General features: G+C 37.7%; 1 protein-coding gene across 4 annotated transcripts in view; it reads right to left on the reverse strand.

Moving 5' to 3' along the window:
- PALLD (palladin, cytoskeletal associated protein) overlaps nt 1-26,108 on the reverse strand; it is a 200,237-nt gene that overhangs the window by 77,644 nt on the left and 96,485 nt on the right. For all 4 annotated transcript variants that reach the window (XM_072406027.1, XM_072406026.1, XM_072406028.1 and 1 more), the window contains 2 exons: nt 23,923-24,042; nt 21,797-22,142 (listed from right to left, as the gene is read on the reverse strand). In XM_072406027.1, the coding sequence (XP_072262128.1) occupies nt 21,797-22,142; nt 23,923-24,042 (466 nt within the window). The remainder of the gene's footprint in view (nt 1-21,796; nt 22,143-23,922; nt 24,043-26,108) is intronic.

Genomic DNA, 26,108 nt, shown 5'->3' on the forward strand with positions numbered 1-26,108 from the left:
TGTCCACTTACAGTAACTCTACTATAACCAGTGGCTCAAGAGACACATGTAGCCCTTAGTATTATTGCAATTCACCTGTAACTGAAAGTGTTAAACTGCTGCAGTATACACATCATCTAAACACAAACATTTTGCCAAGGGCTACAGCTGGTTCATGAACCTTTCTAAGCAAACAAATGCCAATAACATCACCAACTGACCATTACGTGTTACGTATTTACTTAGGAACTTTGGAAATAACTTCAAAGATTTTCTTTAAAACAAAATACTGGATGGATACATATTTCTGACTCCAGTGTACTTAAATAGAGTGATCTGCATTTAGGCTTGATTCCCTGTGAAGTAGATCCAATCTGCTATACCTATGACTTCCATTTCTGGCACTGCTTCAAAATGCTCTGGTTTTTCCTAAAAGTACTATGCAACTACATAGTTAACAACAGTGAACAATCTTACTACTTGATATTGATTACAAAATTACACTGTGTTAGAGAGCAGCGTTCTGAATCTTTTAAATCAGTGCAGGCACTTCTGGGCCACATGGTAACAAAAGATAATAGGATTAGGTCATTACCACTTAGGAGCCACAGAACATTTTAAGAAGCCAGTTAACACATGTTTAGACTGTAAAAGTAATAATAATAATAATGAAGGATCAAAAAGTAAGAACCTTCCAGTTATTTTAGGTGCACTGAATATGTGGCTTCCTGGATTCTGATATAGTCGTACATTATAAAGGTACACAATAGTGTTAGTGTGCATTACATTACAGTGTGTTGACATGCATGATGTGTATTGTGTTTCATTGGGTTCCTAATTTATTTGACTTTAAAAACAAAAACTAGGTGAACAAACCAAATATCCGGCATTTAACATAATATGTACAACACAATAATAAAAACAATGCTTTACAAATTTGTCAATTTACACAGCAACAGATCCAGAGTGAACAATTTCTCAGTGTTAAGCTAAACTAATATTTGAATAGTATTAACTACTAAACCTAAATTTTCTTTGGAGACATAAGGAAAGTTTGTCACAGACATGGTGGTGATGTAGTAGTCGGAAACAGAGTGCTAAGAACCGGATGAAGGTGGCCAAGATCCTATTGCTCTGAATTCTTTTCCAAAGCTAGTAGATGACTGAACGCTGTTGCAGGCCCCAGTTTTGGGTGGAAATACATATTGATACAGCAGATCCTAAAAATGTGGCTTAAAATTAGGATTTTTACATTATTCCAACCGTATGGATATAATTATTTATGAAGTATATCAATGTACCTCACAGACAAGTTAAAAGGTGTAGAGAAAACAATGCTCCCTCATATCTGAACTTTCTCTGCTTGCTGCCATAGTGGAAATATGTAAGAATTGGGCTGCAAAATAATATCATGGAATTTACGAACAGTTCCTTGCATTCCTCAGTTAAAGTGTGCTGCCAAAGCCAGTGAGATCCTCCTTTGACCTTGGCAGAATGAAGTCCCCAGGTGTCCAGAGCCAGATGTATATACCATGGTTTACTGCTCTGCACAGGCAATGCTATAGACGTTTCCTCATATAAGAATGTTTCATTCATGCATGCTTCAAAAGGAACATTGTCTAAAAATAAACACTGCTGCAGAATATCTGTAGCTAAGAAACCTGTGCAACTGTTATGTGAGTGACCCTCCCACTCATTAAAGAAGATATATCCGGCTAATCTCACGAGTATCATTGTTATACAATGTATAATATGTAGATTAATTTGTTATTTTTCCTATAAAGCGTTGTTCTTCTAGGCCAACATTTTCCTTTGTCTATAAGGAACATATCATAATACTATGAATGTTTCAACAATAGGCCTGATATATTAAAGCTCTCCAAGGCTGGAACAGGTATTACTTTTTTAGTGAAGCTGGGTGATCCAGCAAACCTGAAATGGATTTCCTAAAAGTCATTTGCTATTTGTTAGTAAATGTTTTCAATCCAGGACCAGATTCGTTCCAGGTTTGCTGGATCACTCAGCTTTACTGATGAAAGTGTTTACTTTCCAGCCTTGGAGAGCTTTAATAAATCAGGCACAATAGCGCAGGCTGCTTTATAATTTCTATGATTGCCTGTAATGATGCACTTGCCAAATTATTCTATAGGTCTATCCCCCTTGACTGAAATTTTAATTAGAGCTTGCTGTTAGTCAGATGAATTATCTACTGCTTTCTAATAGCATGTAAATAGCAAAGTTCCTAAATGTAAATTAAAATATCACCCCCTTTATAAAAAGATCATTTAACAATTTTTCTCTTGCCGCAGAATATTATTATTATTATTAGGAAGACGGGTAGGCAATTTTGAAAAAAAGGGTATTGAGTGCTCTTTTAAATGAGAAGAAAGTAGGAATAAGCTGAATAGGATGAGGAAGACCAATCCAGAGTTGAGGCAGCTCTAGAAAAGTCTTGTATCCGTGTGTGTGATGAGGTTATGAGTGAGGTAAGTAATTGTTGGGGGGAAGAGAGCGGCTAGGGAAGTATTTTTTTACCAGGTCAGAAAGGTATTTAAATTTCAAATATAAGTTATCAGGTCAGAAAGGTAATTGGGACAAGAACTGTGTAGGGATATGAAGGCAAAGCACAGGAGCTTGAATTTGATTCTCATGTAAAATAGAAGCCAATAAAGAGAACAACAAAGAGAGGCAGCAGAAGAGGAACTGAGGGAAGGATGGATGAGTCTGGCTGCAGCATTCATAATAGATTGTGGAGGAGAGAGTCGGGTTAGTGGAATACCAGCGAGAAGAATGTTACAGTAGTCCAGACGAGAAATGATAAGAGCGTGAGTTTGGTGGTCTCAGGGGACAGGTAGGGGCGGATTTTGGAGATGTTGCGCAGGTGAAAGTGACAGGACCTGGAAATGTTCTGAATATGGGGGGTAAATGAGAGGGCCGAGTCAAAGGTGACACCAAGACAACCTGCCTGAGGGGAGGGCCGAATAACAGTGTTATTAACAGGTAGGAATGTCAGGGGGAGATTTGGAATTTGAGGGGGGGATGATGATGAGTTCTGTTTTATCCAGGTTGAGTTTCAGAAATCTGTCAGTCATCCATGATGATATGGCTGACAGGCAGCATGAGACCTTATCCAGGACTGAGGGAGACAGGTCAGGGGTGGACAGATAGATTTGAGTGTCATCAGCATACAGATGGTACTGTAAGCCAAAGGAGGATATGAGACTACCGAGAGAGGTGTACAGAGAAAAGAGAACCAGTCCAAAGACTGACCCTTGGGGAACACCAACAGGGAGGAGAGTGGGTGAGGAGGAGTTACCATTGAAAGAAACTTGAAAGGAGCGGTCAGACAGATAGGAAGCAAACCAAGAGAGAGCAGTGTCACTGATACCAATGGAGCGCATGATTTGTATTAGAAGGGGGTGATCAACAGTGTCAATAGCAGAGGAAAGATCTAGGAGAGGGAGGAGGGAAAAATTGCCTTTGGACCCTGCGGAGGTCATTGGCCACTTTAGTAAGGGCTGTTTCAGTGGACGACCCTTGACCCTCTCCAATGACTCGAAAGCAAGACTGGAGAGGGTCAAGGAGAGAGTTGGTGCTCAGGTAATCGGTGAGTCTTTTGTAGGCAAGGCACTCAAGAAGTTTGGAAACATATGGGAGAAGGGAGATAGGATGGTGGTTAGAAGGTAGGGAGGGGTCTAGCGAGGGTTTCTTCAGGATAGGGAAAATAATGGCATATTTGAAAAAGGAGGGGTAGATACCAATAGGAAGAATAAATTCTGACTTTACACTGGAAATTCTAAAATAAATATTGTTAGTTTTAAATGCACTTGGAAAGCTTTGACTGTATGTTTAAAGTCTTTTTCTTTCTGGAGGGTGAACCTACATCCAAGTCTTAAGGCCAACAAGTTCAGAATTGTGGAACACCCACAATAGGTATAGTTGTCATGAAGACTGTTTCTGTCAGCTTGTTAGTCCCACTGATCTATTGGTTGCTTGCATGGAGAAAAGAACATATATTTTGTTATGCATCACCATCTGGCAGATAAAATATAACAAGCCTTCCATTTGTTTATATGAAAATATTTAAAATATGGGGAAATATTTTTCAGCAGGAAACATCACAGAGTATGGAGTGAGAAAGGAACACTGGGTGGCCTAACCTCAGATATTCTAGGTTTACTTTCTTTCATCCCTAAATCAAGCTTAAAAATCTGATAAACAGTTCAAGAATCAAGTCTATGAACGTAAAAAGATCTAAATGGAGAAAAAAAACACATACAAAGAGACTTTTGTAATGTACTACACAAAAAATAAAGACTAAAAAAAGTGCACATTGTGTGTGGGATATTTTATATTTCAACTCACGAAAGATTATTTCACAGGAGCAGCATGCAGGTTTACATTTGTCTGGGTTAAAATTCCAGTAATAAAAACATTTTAAAGCTTTGTTCTTCCTCTCATCACTGTAGCCTGCTAGGCAAGTGGACCAGAATAAAATCTGCTTAAAAGGGTCACACCTGCTTAGGACATTGTGCTGCCTTTGGGTTCAGTCTGTGACTAATGGAATACTGAGACATTACAGATATCCTACCATAGACTATACCAGTCTCACTTCTGGATAAAGTAGGTATCTGTCTGCAAATTTTATTGAGCAGAATAAATACACAGCATGTGCTGAGAAGTGGAAGAGACGAGACACACCATTCAGGTGCTTCTTGATGGAGACCTGAGAAATTGGTAGCTCACTCTGGACAAGCAATGATCCATATTGTCTCTGGGTACTTGCAGCAGTAGTAAAACCAAAAAATAATATTTTACTGTGTAAGTGGTTTGACAGGTTTGATTTATTTGTCCAGCTATTTTTCTTTCTTGAGTAGAATATTACCAAGATAAATAATATAATTACTTTGTAGATTTTCCCTGCATGTCTGGCTGTCATACAAACTATATGTCTAGCTTCAAGAAGAGTGGTCACTGTCTCTGTATCCAGCAGTGATGTGAGTACAGTATCCTGAATAGAGCTTACAGCACCAACCAGAATTGAAACTTGAATGAAACAGAATACAAGTTAAAACAAACAGCATGTCAAATAGGCATTCCAAACAATTTTTTTCTTTGTAAACTGTGGTGTGTTCACCATACGCTAAGCTGAAAATTGCTACCTTATGTTCAGGTGGGAGTTTATGCAGAAATCTACCTTGTTACCAAGTGGGTGTTTTACACAAAATTTTGTTCTAAGCTATTGTAGCAATTTTTAGGGTAGCTTTAAAGGTTTATAACTAGGAATGAATAAAGGAAGGAATCACTTAAGATGGAAATTTGCTTTGTTCATCTAACAAGAAAGCTTGTTCTCTAGAAAATTTGAAGGTCTCTGTTTACTTTTGCCTCAATGGGTGCTTCACAATTCTCTACCTGCAATCTGACAATCACCAGTACCACTCTCCGCCATTACCTAAAGCCTTAGCTGCCAATCTTACCACCCCCTGCAGCACACCTTTATTCTGCCAAAATCTAATACTGAACATACACTTTGCATTTGACTACACTCCTAGGTTTTGTACCACCGCAATAGGAATACAATTCTGAGTTGCCCAAATACTTCCAAACTGAAGGCTTCAGTAATTCATATAATAGAGCCTAATCAAAATCCTATGAGCTAACATCACAGAGCACAAATTCAGCATATCTATTGCTCTTCCCAAAAGTTTTTAATGATAGTAATTCTACTACACCAATATATTGCACAGCCATGCTTTACAGAGCCAAACTGGTTGCTGAGCCCCTAAGAAATTGTATCTACAGCTATTTCTCCTAATCCACAAAAGGGTTACTATTTTAAATCACAGAAAATATTGCAAGGCCTATGGTAATTATAAGTAAGACCATGTCATGCTACATAAAACACTGTTCCTCATTTTCTTTGTCTTTAAAACATCAACCAAATGTATCTAAATTTTAACTCATTTAATATTTGCTCTGTAAAAAGCATGGGTTAAGTCCTGTCATTTTGAATAATTTTGTCTTTCCATGTGATTTTTCAGGGGAAAGTACACATATAATGACCCGAGATCTGTATCTGCATCCACACTTTACCCAGTCTGTGAAATGAATGTTTCCATATGCCAAGCTTTGTAACACATCTTCCGGTATCTCCATCTGGAAATGCAGCAGGATGACCCAGAGCATGGTGTTGTTTCCATGTGTATCATCATACAGTATTCAGCAATTCTGTGTCTGCTGTTACAACTTCGAACAAATAAGTTTAGCTGAAAATATATTAGTGCAGAAATAACACTCATACACTATCTCTACTATTTTTTAGGAAGCAACCAACCACATTATAGACACCTAAAAGAGGGAAAATAAAAACACATAGCCTCACCTTCTCTAAAAAATCCTTATAGATACATTTAAATTTACCAAGAATATAATACCAAACACAACCCCCATCTTTTTTTTCAATATGTTTTTCTCTGTTTTCTCTGTTAAAGCATCCAATATTGTTCTTGGTAGAAGAGTCACGAAGCATGGTTGGTACAGTATGTCTGCCCTTGCCCTGCACCTTATTCCTCCTATTAGGGGAATTACTCCCAAACATAATGCCTCACCCTACTCCACCTACTGTACAGTTTTCACCGCATGATTCCTTATCTCCATAATCCTGCCAAACTCATCTTCCTCCTTTTCTGAGCACAGTGCTGATCACCTGGCCCTGTCCACTTCTTCCTTCTCGCTCTGTATTCAGCAAGATCACATGGATAGACTGTCTGGAGGCTACAGTAAGCATGGCGGGGGGGTGCAAGCTCCATCAGTGAACTTTCCTAGCATGCACTGCTCATGTATTTCCCCTAACTTTCAAGCAAAGTCAGGCAGGAAAGGGATCAACTGACATCACATGTTTTTTTATTAGGTAATACTTTTTACCCTATATTGATAGTTATTTACTTATATAGGAACAGAACTTATATAAGAACTTATATAGAGAACAATTTGGAGAATGTAGATAACAATTTTTACAAGTGCCCATTTTTCATGTTTTTTTTTTTTTCTATAAGGGAATCTCCAAGAGGTACCTACAACCTCATTATAACCAACATCACTCCACTTGTTCTACTGTATATTCATATATTAAGAACTCCTTTACACCCGGAGGTCATTGTGTGATAGAAAGGGAAGGTGCACTGTGCAATACAGGTAATGCAAGGTGATCAGATAAAGCCTTTCCAAAGTCCTTCACTGGCATCATGCATCTGTACTATAAGAGGCATCAAAATGGTGCCTTGCAAATCTGCAGACCTTGCAGGAAATTTTTCAGTGCTGCTCTGTAAACTGAGACAACAAAGAATTAAATACCATGACTATACCTGAACTATACATAGAGTGATTTATTATTTTGTAATAAAATCACTTTGACAAATTTGGCAGAATCATCTCACTTTAAGTACTTTGTAAACTGCTGCATGCACAAGTACTATTTCACTGGTGACTGATTTCCTTTAATCTGATACCTCTGCTGATAGTTAACCTTTTGACAAGCCTGGGCAACTAAGTATCATTTCTCCAGAATTCATTTTGAGCAGTCATATCTGATACAAAATTACTCATTAATGTGGACAGGAAATAATAATGGAAAGTTTAAGGGTACCATGTGAGTCATCTGACATTTTCTACTACAACAAATGTTTTTTCCCTTGGCTCACTTTAAGAAGAGAACAATAACCCACTGGATTTGGGCCAGATAAGAGGGAATATATCTCCCAAAGAGATCATAAACATCAGGTCCCTAAATGCAAGGCGTAACAATAGATGGGCAGGAAGCCAGGCACCAAATAATGCAGGGAATACAGGGCATTTCTCCAGTCCACAATGAAGATTTCAGAATTTTGTTACTGTCAAAGCACATTATAGTACAGACATCAAAAGCTTTTTTATTACTGGTTTCTTATTCGTTTTATAGAATAGTTCTTCTTTGAAGTGGAAAGAAAGGCCAGTGGTTAGCCGCCTCCTGACATGGATCAAAAATGAAATTACAAGCCAGGGTTGAAAATGGAACTGTGCTATAGGAATGTACGTGCTAAACAAGGAATTATATGTGACAGATATGAGTCTATAATATATGTTAAAATATCCAAGTCTAATATTACAGTACTTTGAATTAGAATTTATTAAAGAATACTTCATTGGCTGTTTTTATGTGTTATGTATTCTATTTGAAATATCCTTATCTATGTCAAACATTTAAAGCTTCAGAAGTAACATTCTAGAATCAATGTTATTTGGTTACAAGGTAAAAAGAAAAAAATGTCAAAATTGATTGAGAAGGAGTGAGAGAGAGGGAGGGGGTTAGTTTTTATAGGATATAGGAATAAAGGAATCGCACAGTCCAGTTACTATGGTACTGGTATACTTATAATATTGACTGTAAAGATGGAAATATTGAACCCAATATGTTACAGAAGAAGAAGATGATACAAGAAAGAAGTTATCCAGTCTCAGGTTATTTTAACACTTTTTTGGATAAAATCATGGTTAACAAAGAGAGGTAATTTTTTTGTAAAATAAAAAATCGTTGTTAAAAATCATTGTACATTTTTAACACTTTCAAGAACTAAGTTAGCTGGTATTGGGTAAATTGAGTTTTAAATCATTACCATTTCTAAGAACCCTATGTTGACCAGTTCACAAAAGCGAAGGAAACAAAATACCCCCACCCCCATATTACTAATTCATGGGTGCTTGTAGCATCAGACACTGGTGTTTAGAGAGAAATGTCCACATTTCATGCATTCTATTGTTAAGAATCTGATATAATACTGATAAATATTGAAAGTTATACTAGCTAAACAACATAAAAATAGGTGGCCTCCAGGATCTCTTGTCCATAATGACCCATAATGTGTAAGTAGGTACAGCACATAAAGGCACACTTATTTTGAAAACTGTCCCTCCACTGATGCATTATCAATGCTAACCCATGTTAAAGGTTCTACCATGTTCTGCTAGTGTTCTTACAGTTGCAGAATCCTTAGTCATTATGACTGGCTGGCAATGCATTTTGGAAATACTTGGTCTGCCACAAAATCCTGCTGAGAAAACTAAGAAAAAAAATGCTGAAAAGCAGGGAGAAGAATTTATGACAGAACAAACATGCAAAGTCACTTATGTCATAAAATACAATAAGAAATATTCAGTTCAGCTTTAAACTAAAGGGATGTGAATGTTTCACATTAGAAATCATCACTAAATTACTATGGTACTGTACCTTCGTGGCCAACAGGGGGCATTTGAGAATGTTATATGGGTGGGTGAGTGTGTACAACAAGGATAAGGGCTGGGCAACATCCTTAATATTAAAAGGGCAGAACAATTAACGGTAAGGACACAGGCAAGCAAATAACTCAGATAACAAATATCAGATAACCACTGGGCTTTTTTAATCAGGAAATGTGTGGAAAGTAACTCCCCAAGTCTGCAATTCTGTGAATGCAATGTAAAATTTGTCCTGCGTTGATTGAGGAAATAAGCAATGAAGTGTTTTGACAACTAGACACAATATGTGCCAAATCATTATTACAGCACTTATACAATTCATATTTCAGAAGGGAGAATAATGATCCTATTTGCACTTTAGCAGTATGGTCTTGTAAAGGTTTGGCATGTTTCCAAATCCCATTTTGATAATAATATCAAACCTGACCAGTTATACATGATATATTAGTGGAACAGATTTTTTTGTTTAGTAATTTAATAATAAACATGTTCATGGCCCAAATTTCATTTTTTTAGTGATAAAGCAGATTAATACCATTTTGGCAAACTCTGCATTAGCTGCAAAATCATCCAGTCAATGTACAAGTGCTGTACTAAAATTTCAGCTTAGCTGGGAACCAAAGTTTAAAAAATTAAACTACACCTTTGTATGCACTAAATATCTCTAAAACCCTAATAATTTCCTTGTAAAGGAGTAGGGACACCATCTCTGTGCTGTACTTGCTTAAACCAAGATGTTGGTGGGATCCAAAAGATCCCTCTACTATGGGATTACTGCAGAAAACTAGATGGTGGATATAAGACCGGTAACCTTACACATCTAGAAAGCAGCAGTGACTGGGGAGAACTAATATACACAAACCAATGTTAGAATAGGCATATACCTTGTATTTACACAACATTTGCTTGTACAGGTACAGCCCTAAAACAGATCTTCTTATTTCTAAAGACCTACCGGTATTCTTTAGTCCTAACCACAGCACATTACTACCTTTTTAGAAAAGATGGAAAACCTCACTTTGTAGGCTCAATTACAGAAATTTGGTTTTATTATTAAATATTTGTGCACAGGTCACCAGAAATACACAAGATTGGGTTGATTTATTAGGGGGTTATCATCTTGCAAAGGAAGATGGTACCCTTGCATGGTAATAATTAACTTTGTTACAGCCTAAAACCCTTGAAAGTCCTAAGTGATGATGCTGTGCACAATTGTGTCACTGGAAAGTGTGGCATATAGTTCAGCTCATTACCTTTTTCTTGACCATCATGGTTCAAGAAAGCTATGCCACAAACTAAAATACCATTGGTAATGTCTCAATTTGTATTGATTTCACTAACCTTAATGACTTAATGAATCAAATGAACATTTGCTCACTTCAGCCATCCAATCAGGTGCAATCAAAAATCATGTCTTTTTTCACATATCCTTGCACATTGGTATTTTTGTGCAAAGTGGGCTTTCACCACATTCACCAAGCTTGCTTGCAGAATTATAATTTACCATACTAAGTGAACAGCCGAAACTCCCAACGTAAACCTGTCCTTTGGCAGGACTCCTGCAATGAAACAGTTGCTGCACTAATCTCCATTCTCGGAGGGAAACACTTTCAAAGATCATGTTCAAATATCCTGACTAGCCAAAATTTTAATCTTCAAGGTTCTGACAGGTGAAGAGGTTAATTCTGCTCCACTCAAAAATGTGTCATATTTGAACAAAATATGCACTTGACAATATAAAAAGAATGGCAGTGGAAACACCCTTCAATATTAAAGAGGAAGATTGCCATTAAAAACAAAGATTTAATCAGTCAAATCAGTGAGGGAACAGATTATTACAACATTCCAAAGCCAAGAAGTGTTTCAGTCAGGAAAAGTTTGAGTAGTAACATTACAATCTCCCATCTATAGCTGGCCTGGCCATCACTTTCTATAAGCATTGAGTTGTCTAGGAAACTAAACACAACATCTGACAAATCATTCCTATACAAGGCCTATAAAAGACCTACATAGAAATAAGATGAATTGTAAAGGGCTGAAATAAGTATTGTAGATGTCCCTGTGCACAAATTTTGCGTTATCATAAACATTTCTGCTCTCTTGTTTGACTTTTCTTGATGTAGGTTTTCTGCAGATCTGTAAAAACACAGCACCATTTTATTGGCATGATAATGGTGCATTGAAAACAAAACTGCTTGTGAAGCAAATTAGAGATTTTAGTCCATATGTCAATAGGAAGTCTGTGATTCTTCAGATATTAGGCAACTACAGCTGTCACCATGGCCTGTCAGCATTTGGTATTGAATGCTGGGAAAGTAGGCGCCATTTAACACACACGGTGTAAAACTGAACGATTGTCTATTCCAGGGCACATAGGAAACTCCTGCTGTTTTACCCAGGAGTGGCAAACTGCACCACAGGTAACTTGATTTACATGTGGATATAGTGAAAATCTTTAAACCAAGCAGCCAAAAGCAACTTGTCTCTTTTGGGAAATCAGCTATGATCTGCCACGGTTGCATGCAGCTGCATGCAAACAGTTCTCATCTATTTCCTTTCACTTAAGATGAAACTGCAGTTAAGGCCACAGCAGAACACTGTGTTTCACTGTGGGTCTGAAATAGCCCTAAGAAATAATTCTGAAAAAAGCATATTAGAGAATATCTGACAATCTGGGGAGCACCCAGTCTATCATAACCACACATTTACGAAGGGGTGCTGAGAAGTTCCTGCCTTTGCCCCCTTCCAGATGAAATATAAAAATGAGTGTGGGAACATATGACAGCCTAATATCTTAGTATGTAACTGTGCAAATATCAGGTCTTTGCAATTCTTAAAACCTTTTTTTCTTTTAGTGAGAAGCTGTGATGGGAGAGGCACAAGCAAGTTTCACGTCGTTGGAGTTACGGGCCGTCATGAAGTTTTTGTTTCTCCAGGGAAAGTCAGCAAAGGACATTCACACTGATATTTCACAAACACTGGGGGAGAAGTGTCCTTCCTACAACACTGTCAAAACCTGGATATCTCGTTTCAAGACTGCGCATTTCACCGCTGAAGATGAGCCCCGCAGTGGGCGCCCCCCAACCTCAACTCACCCAGCAACCTGCGATGCTGTCCATGAGCTGATTATTGAGGACCAGCAAATAAAAAAGATAGCCCAGATACTTGACATTGCACGGAAGTGTGTTGGGTTTGTTATCACCACTATCTTAGACATGCGCAAGCTTTCAGCGAAGTGGGTGCCGAAATGTTTGAACAGTGATCAAAAGAAGGAACGAGTTGAAGCATCCAAAGCCGCTTTGGCTCATTTTGAAGCTGCACAGGACTTTTTGTCTAGGTTAGTGACTAAGGATGAAACCTGGCTCCACATCCATGATCCTGAAACCAAGGAACAGTCAAAGGAATGATGCCACAGCGGTCCCCGCGGCTGAAGAAGTTCAGAACCCAGAAATCGGCCAAAAAGTCATGGCATCCGTTTTCTGGGACAAAGACCGTATTCTGTTGATGGACTACCTACCTCAGGGCTCTAGTATCACTGGACAGTATTATACTAACCTCCTGGACCAGCTGAAGGAGGCAATTAGGACGAAACGCCATGGACAGTTGACCAAAGGGATCCTATTTTTGCAGGACAATGAACCTGCGCATGCGTCCAACGTTGTGGCTGCAAAATTGAACACCCTGGGTTTCCAATTGGTCCACCATCCCCCCTACTCACCTAACCTGGCCCCTTCGGACTATTATCTGTTCCCGAATTTGAAGAAACACCTGAAGGGGCAATGTTTTGAGGACATTTCTGACGTCAAGGATGCTGCTAAGGGCTGGTTTACGGCCCAACCAAAGGACTTTTATTTATTTATTTTATCTAGAAAAGCTGAAACTACGCTGTACCAAAGGCATCAGTCTCAGGGGGGAATATGTTGAATAAATGTGTTATTTCATAACTCTTCTTTCTCTTCTTTCTGGGCAAAGCCAGAAACTTCTCAGCACCCCCTCGTATATTACAAATAAACCTTATTAAAATATGTGCAGTACAAGGTTGTATCTTAAAAAAAAAACAGGAAAATGTTTTGCTTGAATTTTAGTTTGTGTGAATTCTGTTACTAACTACTACTAACATAAAAGAACATCTAAAGAGTCGTGATGTGTAGTGAAGTCTTTCCAACACACCCTACAAGAAAGAATCTGTTAACAGCTATAGGGATTCTTGTTCTGTCCACTGCCCCTTATTCTTTGTAATGTAAAGCATTTAAATGTTACAGAGCTGCATACTCACACTACGTCAAGGGGAAGCCAAGAATAGATGGGTACTAAGCTAAAGCATGAAACTTTCACTGACTTATTTCCATGTCTGTCCTGCCACCTTGAGGCTACAGCTTATAAAGATATCAAATCAAATATACAGCAAATAGAAAGTATTTGTCTCTACAAATGAAAGTCTTACAAGACACCCATAAAGGTGACTTTTTAAGACATCAAACCTAAAAATATGGAAATCGGATCAATCTGACCCCATTTGACTTAACTGCTTTGGATGCTCTTTCCAGGATAGTGTTTCAGAAAGTCCCCAAGCCACTGGGGGCCAGGCAACTAGCATCTAGCGAGTATTAGCAGTGCTAGTTCCTGTGTTTATCTTTTTGAAGTTTCAGTTTTCATGTGATAATTACATTGTGAAAAGACCATCTGCTTGTAAACTGCTGTTAAAACTTTCAGATGCATTTTTGTTAAAAAATGATAAAATGCCCTCTATCTTTGGAATCTGTGTTGCTTTATATGAATTAGCATTCAAACATCTGGAATTTAATTTTATTTGTTAAAGCATATCATCCACCGAAGCCGAACCATACTGACATGAAAATCAGGCAGAGATTTTAGATAATCAAAGCCATGCTATTGCTATTGGCATGAATATTACCAAAGACAAATTTTTTTTCTAAGAGGAGATGAGATTGATTCTGAAGGATTGATGGTAATTAAACAACAAGACAAGAAGGAAAACACATGTTGCTTGGAATAATAACCAGATTTTAGTGGCATGCAGCTTTTTTCCCACATTAACGGGAGTTGCTGAAAGACTGTGCTTCATTATTTTAAAATACATTGATGTATTATAACATCAGCAACCCTTCAATCAATGAAGGATCCAAGTCAGCAAAAATCATCTAGTTCAGTTCTGTTCCCTGCTGACTTCTCTGGAAAATATAGATTTCATTAGTGCTGATTTCACACTTCTTTAAAGCCCAGTCCCTAATAATATTATAGTATATTATAGTTGGTGCAGATTTTTAAGTTGAAGTTTAGTCAGCACCATAAAGTACACTCCAGCCTTTCTCTGCTCCCCTTGTGTAGTGTGTACTTTTTATAACCTTTCCTCAGTACTGTGTGACCCTTTTTTTAGCCCCTGTGACATCTTTACAGGGGCTGCAAATATCTATCCTTGGAAGCCAGAAGGAGGAGTTCAAAGTCCCTGCCATTCTCTGTGATCAATTCATGGAAGGCAACTGCCAAGGCAACACTGATGGGAAGGAGCTTGTTGGATATGAGGTGTGATTAATATACCTACTACTGACGTTAATGCTTGTGATGTGGAAGTCTTAGTTTGCAGGGATATGGGAATAATTGCTTTCAGTCTACTCTTGTAACCTGGACATTGGTCTTGTTGGTTTTACTTTATGTGAAAATCCAGCACTAGGAGCCTTCATCTAATCTAGGGGGCAACACCAAGTAGAGAATGAGGTACATATGAACCCCCACCTCCCCATTGCCATTTAAATATATTTCACAGTTACTTCCAATAACACCGGAAAACACTGCCCATGTAAATGCCTGTCTCCAGAATCTGGAGAGAATGAATCAGTCGTTGGCTTGTTTTTGCTCACATGGGTGTTTTTTGTGTTTGCACCTACCTCCTTTTCAGCACCCTTTGTTGTTGTTTCCATAATACATAAAAAATACCATAAGATAAAAAGCCCCATTTATAATGTCCCCAGCAGACCCAGGAACTCAGGCAAAGAGGAGTTACTTATTCCCAGTAATATTTAAAGAATTGGGAGGTGATTTAAGAATAGGTATGCAGCACGTTAGCCAAGTCAGATTCCCAACCTGCTTGTTCTAGGTCTTAAGGTCTTAAGACAGTCTTAAAGCAAAATGTAAAACAGTTAGCATTTGCACCTTCTATATTTCTAGACTAAATGGATTCTTTAAAATAGCAGCATTGACTTATCCTTTGATTCTCAGAAGTAAATGTCTAAAAACATGAATAAACCTTATCAATGTATATGAACTGCCAAAACATTTAAACTCAAAGCCTAGTTCCCTAGGTTTTGTGTCAAAACAACCTTAATAAAAAAAGAGATGCACATACCAGAAGCCAATGGAAGATATGTTAGTCTGCTGAATTGATAACCATACTTTAAACATCTTGAAAGCAAAGAGAATATGGAAGGAAAAAAGTGATTTTTTTCACTATTCTAATTATTATTGAAGGAATGCTAGACTTTCTATTAAAAAATAAAGCCTAACTTAAAAGCACTTTTTGTATTAATGACTAATCTGGCTGTTACTGCTTCTGCTAGGAGATGATCATGCCCTTTAGCTATGCAGGGAAATGGAAAAAGGTCACCTTACTCTCGCTCCTTACCTGCATATATTCCTTCCTTGTTCTCACACCACTCTGATCAGCTACTTAGCATTCAGGTGAAAGTAAGCATTTGCTCACCTCTCCACCTTAATGTCACAGTGCTATTGTCTCATAATTAACCAAGTGCTGTTGCAAAGAAGCCAGGATGAAGTTTATTACTCTGTGCATGGTCTGACATTCTGCAAGACATTTTGAAAACTATACAGGGCATCATTGACCTGCTCCTGGCTGCCAAGAAAAGCAGTGCAAGGACATGGAACGAAAAGTATATGCTGCTACGGAGGGGGAATTAGGTGACCCTTTTACTGTGTTCTATACAAAAAAGGGTCAATTCAATTATCTGTGAAAAGCTGTTCTTTTAGTGCTTGCCTACCCCACCCCCACTGGTTTCAAATAAATATATAAACACACATTTGCAGTACTTTACATGCACCTTCAAATATTACCTTAAACATAATTCATATATTGTTGCATCCACTAGCAACCAATAGTAGTACACAAGCTTTATAGGCAAAACGCGAAATACAGAATGTGTGGATTATCCAATGCAAATAATTATTCAAGCCACAATATTGTGTTAAGGTCTTTAAGTTTGATCTGAAATTTGCAGACCTAGTTCAGTTTATATAAAGATGGGAAGTGATCCAATGTGTGTTACTATTTGATGGGTCAGGGACAGGATAACCTCCTCAAATGCTGTTGGATATGCTAAGCTCTGATACATGTTTATCTCTTAACAATAAAGCCACTATTCCTAATTAGGAGAATGTGCTGTAACAGATTTTAGAAACATTTACTGATTAGAGTGGTTCTTTGTTTCATTTTTAACTTCTTTGTTCAGAATAACCACATTCCTGTCTAAGACATCAGGCCCTGTCTTTGTGAAGTATTAAGCCAAGTCTGTAATGATGATATATCCTGAGAAGTCAAGTTTGGTTGTTTGTTGAGCTTCACTGGCAGTCCTTCTGGCTTGGACCTCAGTTATGTGGTTAGAAATAAGACTTGGACAGGTCCCACTATGGTCTCCTCATGTTCACTATGATTTATATCACAGCCTGAGTAATGTCTGTGTTCCAAACAACATTCTTTTACCTCATACAATATTCCACATAATAAAAAATGTTCACACAGTGAAGTACTCAAATGATTTCAGAATAGTGAATTATAAACTCAGTGACCTCTAACAAAGAAAGCTACTGCAAACTAAATTGCTCCGTAAAAGCAATATACCTAGTGCTGGTCAGATGATGTCATTAAATCCTGGAGCCAGCCTATAGTGTAGTGAAAAGTGAAGTTTATGGCATGCCAATTGTCCGCACAATAAAGACAACCAAACAATAGGCACCAAACTCCAAGGGCTGGTTCACAAAAACTCCCATACAATTTTTGTATGCACAATTTAGTGTTTATACAGATATTTTAAACCAGGCCATGTGGAAAGTGGAGGAAAAATGTATATAAATGTCCCCAAATCATAATAAACACCCATTATCCCCCAAATAACGTTTAGTTTATTTAAATTTTAAAAAACTTATGGGCATCTTAAAATAACTAAAAGTAACAGGCTTGATTTTGTCTGCAGCCCAGAAAAGAAACACAGGAGAAAACGTCCATGTAAACGGGGCCTAAAAGTCATTTACCCCCTTACACCTGCCGTTTTACAAAGCTTAATAAAATAAAACATGGGTTTCTTTGAAATAAGAATTTGTATCCTTTGGTATATAAAAAATGTAACTAAAATCATATATTGGATATACAAAGCAGTATATCACTAGTACTGCTTGATCAATTGTTCCACATTCTTTAAAAGCATTAGCTATGCAGTAAAAGTAACAATTACAGAGGTTTCCTCTCACATTCCAAAAGCATGCAGTTAGGTTAATTGGCTTCTTCCCCAAAATTTGCCTTAGACTGTATTAAAAGCTAATGACTATGGAAAAGACATTAGATTGTGAGCTCCTTTGAGGGACAGCTAGTGACATCAGTAGTGCTACCTAATATGTCAGTGCTATATAAATACTTGATAGTAATAATTCCTGAAAAATGAAAAATTACTCATACAGTAAGGCTACCACTACGCTGCAGAAGTGTACTGTCTGCCTAAATCTATAAGGGATGTAAATAGCACTTACTGCAGCCTCCTTCTCCATGTTACTGGGTTCCTCTTGCACAAAACAATTTGTGTTGTGGTCACAAGCACTGACATCATCCCCTACAATGAAGGACCACTAGTTCTGCACTGTTTATAAGGAGGATGATGTTGACAGACAGCATCATATATGCAATATGTTGATTCCCATGTACAACTGAAAAGAGGATACTGGGCAGGAAGAACATTACAACTGTCTTTTTAAAAAACTGAATAATGTAATCTAAATGTAAAAGACTCTTACGGCCTATTCGTCTTTCACAGGCTAGTTTAATTCCTTTGTGTCACCAGTAATAGATATAGGCTGTAGGGGATAAATTAGTATAAATTAGTATGATAAGGTGTGATTATCTTCAGTTGATGGACCAGGAGTTTGTTTCACTGGTGTTAGGTGATGAAGTGCCAAGCATCTGACCGGAAATACTGAATTATCAGGCAAGGATGTAACCCATACACAGACATAGGTGGGGTCAGGCAATGTTCAGGCATGAAAATGGGCAGTAGGTCAAAAGCAGTCTAAGGAGTTAGAATCATTAACAGACATTTGTAATTAGCAACAGGCTAATACATTTAACTAATGGAAAAGGATTTCCTCTACAGATGTAAGACTCTTTATCCAAACCCATATTATGACTTTGGAAAAGCAAAAAGTGGGAATGGAAATAAAAGTCTAAAGAACAAATGCACGACACTGTACATAGCAGTAAAAACAAGTCTACTTCAGTTACATATACAGTTTCAGTAAGTGGGGCTATAAAAGTATAAAGCAATTTCATAAAAATGTGTAAGTATTGTATGATATAATAAAGTTTAAAGGAAAACAATTCGATGACTATGTTATCTAATTAAATGATCAATGCATCAAGTTTATTTACATGTAACATTTACTAACCTTCTCACTCCCCAAAAAGTGCAGAGCACTGTGGGACTAGAGAAATGAATAAAGCACTTTTAAGGAACTGCTGGAGTTCTGATGTCCCTGCCTGCTTTGTGCCCCAGCTCCCTACTTTTGCTTTAACACCAGTGGTTGTAACTTGCTACTGTTTATATAGAAATTCAACTAAATCATTGACTTCCATAGGGAAAATAATATTTCTTGAGCATAGTTTACATTTAACTTCCAGAAAACACTAAAGTAAGTAAAAGGAAATGAATTATTAATTCAAAACTAAACCGCAAGCCTGAATGCTGGCTCCCAGACTAAGAAGGGTTATGAACCTTCGCTCCAGACTGACAATAAAACCTGCAATAAAAGCCTTGACATGGCTGACACTAACTTGTGAAGCAAGAAACAGAGAAGGGGGATGTTTTAGTCTGCTTTTCCTCAACAAGGTTTATAATAACCATTAATAAAAATGATAAATTGGTCCATGATGCAATGTCTTTGATATAAAGCCTTGCAAAAAGCTTCTCTTTAGTTTACTTTCACTAAATAAACAGCAATAAAGAGTGAAAACATTAGCATCCCTCCTAAACACCAACAAATGTAAATAGTGCCTGTTGGAAGGTATTGCATACAATCTTTTTTTCTTTGTGCTGTGTGGCTATATTTGTTGTGGTAACTTAATTTCAATTATTTAAAATAGTGTACATATGACTCACATACATTAATTAGATCATCACAATAAATATTATTGTTGAGATACCATATTTGTTATAACATAAAATATCAAGCAGCTGTTTTTAGTAAATAATTATAAACTGTCAGCTTTCCTCCTCTGCATTATTTAATCCAGTAGAGAAGGAAAGAAGAATACACAGGAAAGCATGGTGGCCATTTACCTCTATGGAGAGCTGCAGGAGGAGGTGGTACAGGGGAAGAGATGTGTCACAAAGTTTAATCCCCCTTCAGTCTGAAATCATCAGAGGTCTAGTAAATATTTCTGTACTTTGCCTGGCCAGGCAGCACCTACAATACTCTATATATTGACGCTGATTTACCAAATGAGTTGAGAATTTTCACACAATAAACTGAATGTAAATATTAACTTCAATTATCAAATCAAATTTTTAATTACGTTGTTTACCTGCACACGATTGGGTATTCAAATGAACATGACTGGATAATTGAAGTAAATAATTACACAATTTATTGATTCTCAGCACCTTTAATAAATCAACTCATTCTTATTGGTCCATAAAGTGATTTTTTTGGGCAAATATATTTATATAGAGATTCCTCAAAAGTGTACAAGGCACTGGGCCACCTTCTTATTCAGATTTATGGTAGTGATTCCACTGACTACCAGGGACCATTTTATTCAATATATTAGAAATTTTTAAAGGGACACAACAACTTTTGCTCAATTGGCTTTATGTATCATATTTTCTGGGTTCCTACCACACATTATAAAGTAAACCCCTCTCAACCAAACTAATTTACCTTAACATCAGCTACTTCCTTCTTGGTTTTTGCATCCCCTGAAAAACTTTAGCAGACAAGATATGTTGGGACAGATCTCTCGCTTTCCCCTGATCGCAGCATTTTTTTTTGTAGTTCACTAACTCCCTATGATTTTGGGACCTATCTCATGATTTGCCAAATGTATTGGTTAATCCCCAATCTGTATAAGAAGGTGGCCTAATGCCTTGTACACTTCTGAGGAATCTCTATATAAATATATATTGCCAAAAACCCTCATTTTTTTCAATCCTCATTTATTGTTCTAATGGATTTTATGATATTGATAACCATTAACTTTTAAAAGATGGCCACATGAGGGTTATATGTGATTTTGGCAAATGGTAAATCTGTCATCACTATTTTTACAGACAGCCTTGAAAGTAAAATTAGTTGTTCTGACTTCAGTTGTTAAATGCTTGTTATGTGTCCCACTTCCCACTGGCTATCACACTAATGTACTGTGAGCTGTGGTTAAAATAATTATACCATGGATTCCCAAAGTCCTGAAACTTAGCAAATATTAAAAATGGTTGAGAATGGTTGATCTAAGCAATCTTGAATAAATTCAAACACCAAATAGCTGCAGCTTTGTCCTGAAACCATTGCTCTAGCAAATGAATATTGTAGCCTTAATAATAACAATACAAAATATATAATGTAATGTTTTTATAACTACCAAAACATGGAACAACAAGCACAATAAATCAAGCAACAAAATGGAACACACTATTCTTACTACAATATCTAATAACAGTCTATCACATTAGCAAAGTGTGCCAAGTGAAACTAGGAGTAGTAATTAAATTAAAATGTAATCAATTACTAAGAAGAACTACTGAATACTGTTCTACCTAAACCCAATTCTTTTGTTTTACTAAAATCATCTAATACATGATCAGATCATTACGTCTGCCATGTGTGGTTCACCAAGTTGAAAAGTTGTATAATTGGTAACAAACATATTGAAGCTGTTCTTTGTGAAATATCAGTATTTTATTATATAATACTTACCACACTGCCTTGTTTCCATTGCTGAAATGCTATTGTATGTAAAAAGTCTTTACATATTTTATACAGAGTAGGCAAAGAGGCAGCAACTGTTGTCAGTTTAGTGTGACACACAGGGAAAGCATGAAAGGGGAAGGGCACAGGAAACTCCATCATTAAGTTCCCAAGTACCCCAAACGCCATGTGAGACAATGTGAAGTTTAACAGCCCTGGCTACGGGTTATCTGTCCCTATGCTGAGGAGAAATAGATTATGAAGACAGCTGAACCAAATACCATAATGTCTTTACTTACTAGCCACTACATGATATGTATATGAATACATAATAAGAAATAGTAGTACTCACAGTTTAGGCTTGGAAGGCACTGGTGGAGGCTCTTTGGTGGGTGAAGCCAATGTGCTAGGTGATGTAATACCGGTATACTTGCTGTCTTGATTGCTGTTAATACCATTTACACCATTATTGCTGTGTACACCATTGGTTTTCCTCTCCAAAGTATTGAGTTGCAGATTACTTCTTTCCAACTTTGCTTTTGACCCCAGATTGCTGGGCTGAAAACACTCCTGAGTTTTGTTTGATGGCATTTCAAGGCCACTACTTTTAGCTATAGGAGAAGAAGACGAATGCTTCTGGAAATCATAACCACTAATCTCTCCACTTGACACATCGCTTCTGGTCCGCTCATTATTTGCTGTAAGAGAGAGAACAAAGAGCCCAAGGTAAAAACATGATTCACCTTAAAATAACATGGACACATTCCAGAATTTCTTCCTGTGTTCCAGTAATAGGCAATCACTGTGTCAAATGCGTTCCTAAGAAAATAACGAGTTTTCCTTTTAGTCTGTTAGTGGTATAACATATATTGTCTATAGTAACCTTTTTACTATCAGTTTTTTATGAATTCTGTGAATGCATACCAATAAATGAATCTCTTTAATGACTATCTGTTATAAAGCAAATATTGTTGTGAGAAAACCTCAGGGGATGGCTGCCAATCTAAATCCAAAAAGTTGTACTTGTGATTTCATAAAGCTTTTTAAAGTGGAACTAAACGCTGTGTTTCGTCACAGGCACTACCATCTTCTTGCTTCTTCTCTTCCTTGTTTCGATCTCCAGTTATATTGATATGGTGGGCCAGGATGACGTTTATTCAGTCCCAGCAGCAACCTGCCTACCAATGCATGTGTAGCTTAGCTTTTTAGACTGTTGAAGAGGGAATGATCAGGCAGGTGAGTATGTGTTATTGCAGAAGAGACATTACCTGTCCTTTTGTGCATTAAAACTCTGCCTGATTTTTAAAGTAAAATTTAGGTTCCATCTGTTCCAAGTAACATTTGTCCATGCTCTTCCTTGGTAAAACCATGATTGTTGACAGTTCCTCAGAAACCAGAATTGCATGTAGTCATCTATTATAATTTACATTATTTTTCTTAATTAAAATAGAGAGATGAGCCAATAATCCAAAGCCAAATCAATTATCTTTAAAGTGAAGTTTTAAAACAAAATACATTGTGAGGCTGATTTTGGAATGATGACATAAAAAAAGTGTGCAGAGATAGGTCAATTATCCATTTATGTGAAAGGAAAGTTCATATTTCATTTCCGCAGGACCAGGTATCATGCACAAATTATCTTTGATGAGTCTTCATCAGTCCTGGGTAGTGGCCTCCTTAGGTCGAGTTTAAGGTGCAGACTGCTCTTAGTAATGCCCACATGTGTGCTGCCCCTGCATGACTGAAAGAATTAAAATCCAAAAAGTAAAAGTGGAGGCTCAGGACAGTCAGGCTGGGGAGGAAAGGGCTGGATAATGCTGGACATCTTCCAGCTAGGAAATGAGACAGGCTATGTCTGACTTGCTGCGGATGTTAAAATGTAGATCCGGACAAATTGTTTTTTTGTTTTTTTTTGGACAGAGAACAGAAGGTTAGGAACCTGTGTTTAGTTGGCCAGGTGGGAGCGGAAAATAGTGAGATTTACTGAAGGTACAGTAACATTGCAGTCCTGCAATTAAAGTCATGTATCCCCAGTAAAAACAGTGATTTACTACAAAAAGATTTTCATTATCCAGGTTTGCTGGATCTCCAAGGTTCTCCTATGGTTGTCTATTTCCATTCTGTTAGAACTAAAGTAAATCCAGTGTTGCTACTCCTTTTACATTGTATTCAAAGCTAGAAGAAAAAATATTTTCTATAAAAGCACCTATTTTATAATCTACAGCCATGGAACAAACCATGTCATAAAATATAATCTGTAGCCCCTTAACAAACCGTCCTTGTTAAGGAAAGAAATCATTTGTAATACTTTTTGTTCCACCTCATTAGTTTTGTGTATTTGACATTAACAGCTTGGCCTTACGGCAGAGATCTTGATGGATGACACTGTAATGGACGAAGCATTAACATAAATAAAACAGACAGGGATATCACTGTCAGTGTCAGGAAGCCATAGCAGACATCACACTGATGACTTACCAGAGAGCACAGTGAGCTCCGCACTACAGGTCACTGATCCATAGTCGTTTCTTGCTGTGCAAGTGAAGGTTCCTGCATCCTCAGGGAAGGTCTCAGCGATCACCAGTGTGCATATCTCCTCTGAATAGAAGATACAAGATAATACATTATTTAAAATGTGAAGTGCAAGAACATTTTTTCCATATCACAACTAGATAAAAAAACACTCGGCTAAATAAGTTTCAGAAACCTGTTTAAGCTGGGCTCCAAGTATGGCTAGGCTTCTGCCAAATAAAGAAAGGCCAATAAATGTCTATTCATAGTCTCATCATCTGCTTAAACTTTAAGAGCTTTTCCATTAAAATACCAGGAATTTGTATTGGGATAAGTAAACTCCAGTGTGCACAGGAAGGTGAAAGGATAACCTAGGCTGGCCAGTCAGGATGGCCAAAGATGCCAAACTATAAAGATCAGGGAAAGTTGTTGGATGGAAGTAGCCAGTAACAAGTCAAATCTCACTACATATTTTTTGAAACTAGCAGTCAGAAGCAACAGTGCCTTAGATCAGTGGTCCCCAACCTTTCTGACACAAGTTTAAAATTTTGCTACAGCCAAGTATGTACAGCTTACACTTACCTCAGCAGCCCTGCCTCCTGTCAGCACACTAGCTTAGAATAGAAGAGAAGTGTAAGCCTTAAGCTGCGTACACACTTCCAAAAATTATCGTTGGAAACGAACCACCAATGACCAATCGGCTGAAAATCGTTCGCAAAAAGGTGACCAACCACGCCGACGAACGAGGATTGCCATTGGAAATGAAAGACCGCCCCGGCGGATCTGATTGGCCGACAATCGTTCGCTATCGTGTGTGCGGTCGTTCAGTGATCGTGCATGTTTCTGCAATACACTTTCTCCTTTCCATGTCACTCCCTGCATCGTTCAAACGATTGTATCTAGCGTGTGTACACTATTGGTGGATTATATTTTATTGATTGTATTGTTACAGCATGTACAGAATTGTGCACAATACGACTGTTCAAGTATAATCCTGCATAATTGTTGATCGGTCATAATCGTTTGTTTTCTAACAATAATTATTGGAAGTGTGTGCGCAGCTTTACATACATTGCTCTGCCATTCTCAGCAGCTCCTGTATAAGCAGTGTGAGCGCCCACTGGTTGTGCCCCTGCTGTTACTAGCTTTAGAGCCGTGTAAGGAGGAACGTCGGCGCTTCTGCTGCCTGCGCTTCTGCCTCCTGTCATTTGCGGCCCCCAATTCACCAGCCACAGACTGTCACCAGGGGTTGGGGACCACTGTCTTAGATGATCTCACACAGCAGATATAAAGTTTTAAAGTTAGATATACAGGAAATGCAATGTTCAAAGGTGTAATATTCAGGGCACATTTCTAGATATTCCACTTAACAAAGCAAACGTTTGCTTTTCCAGTTTCTAGGTCCCCTTTATGCAGTTTAGGTTATGCCATATTTAGGATTCAGTTGTTTTTACTTTTTTGCAAAGTAATGCAAACAGGGACCAGAATTTTATTTGTTTTAAGCAGAATCAATTGTAAACACAATAGTGTAAAGCTACGTACACACTTCCAATTATTATCGTTGGTAAACGAACGACGAACAATCCTGCACGATATCTGCGAACGATCGTATAGTACCAATCCTGTACATACAGATAACGACACGATCGTTCGCAGATATTGTACACACGATAGATGCGATCGTTTGAACGATACAGGAAGTGACGTGCACCACAGGAAGTAAGCGAACGTTCGTTCACCGCGCATGCTCAGACCATGGACGATCAATGAACGACCGTACACACGATAGATGGTAAACGATCGTCGTCCAATCCGATCCGCCGGTCCGGTCGTTCATTTCCAGCGACTATTCTCGTTCGTCAGCGTCGTTGGTTACTTTTTTTACGAACGATTTTTGCCCAATCGTTCGTTCGTCATTCATTCGTCGTTCATTTCCAACGATAAAAATTGGAAGTGTGTACGCAGCTTAACTGCATTGAGTGATATGTCATTTATTTCCCAGAATTCTCATGTCTCTGGCAAAACAAAGCACACTACAGCACTCAGAAAGTAAGGCATGTCTTGCCTATATATCACCAATCAACTTTCAGGTAAAAGTTTTAGGAGTGTTTGGTAACAGCAATATGAAGTGGTGTAAAATCTTAGTGCCTGAC

This window comes from Pyxicephalus adspersus, chromosome 3, assembly GCF_032062135.1.
Source record: "Pyxicephalus adspersus chromosome 3, UCB_Pads_2.0, whole genome shotgun sequence".
Lineage (NCBI taxonomy): Eukaryota > Metazoa > Chordata > Amphibia > Anura > Pyxicephalidae > Pyxicephalus > Pyxicephalus adspersus.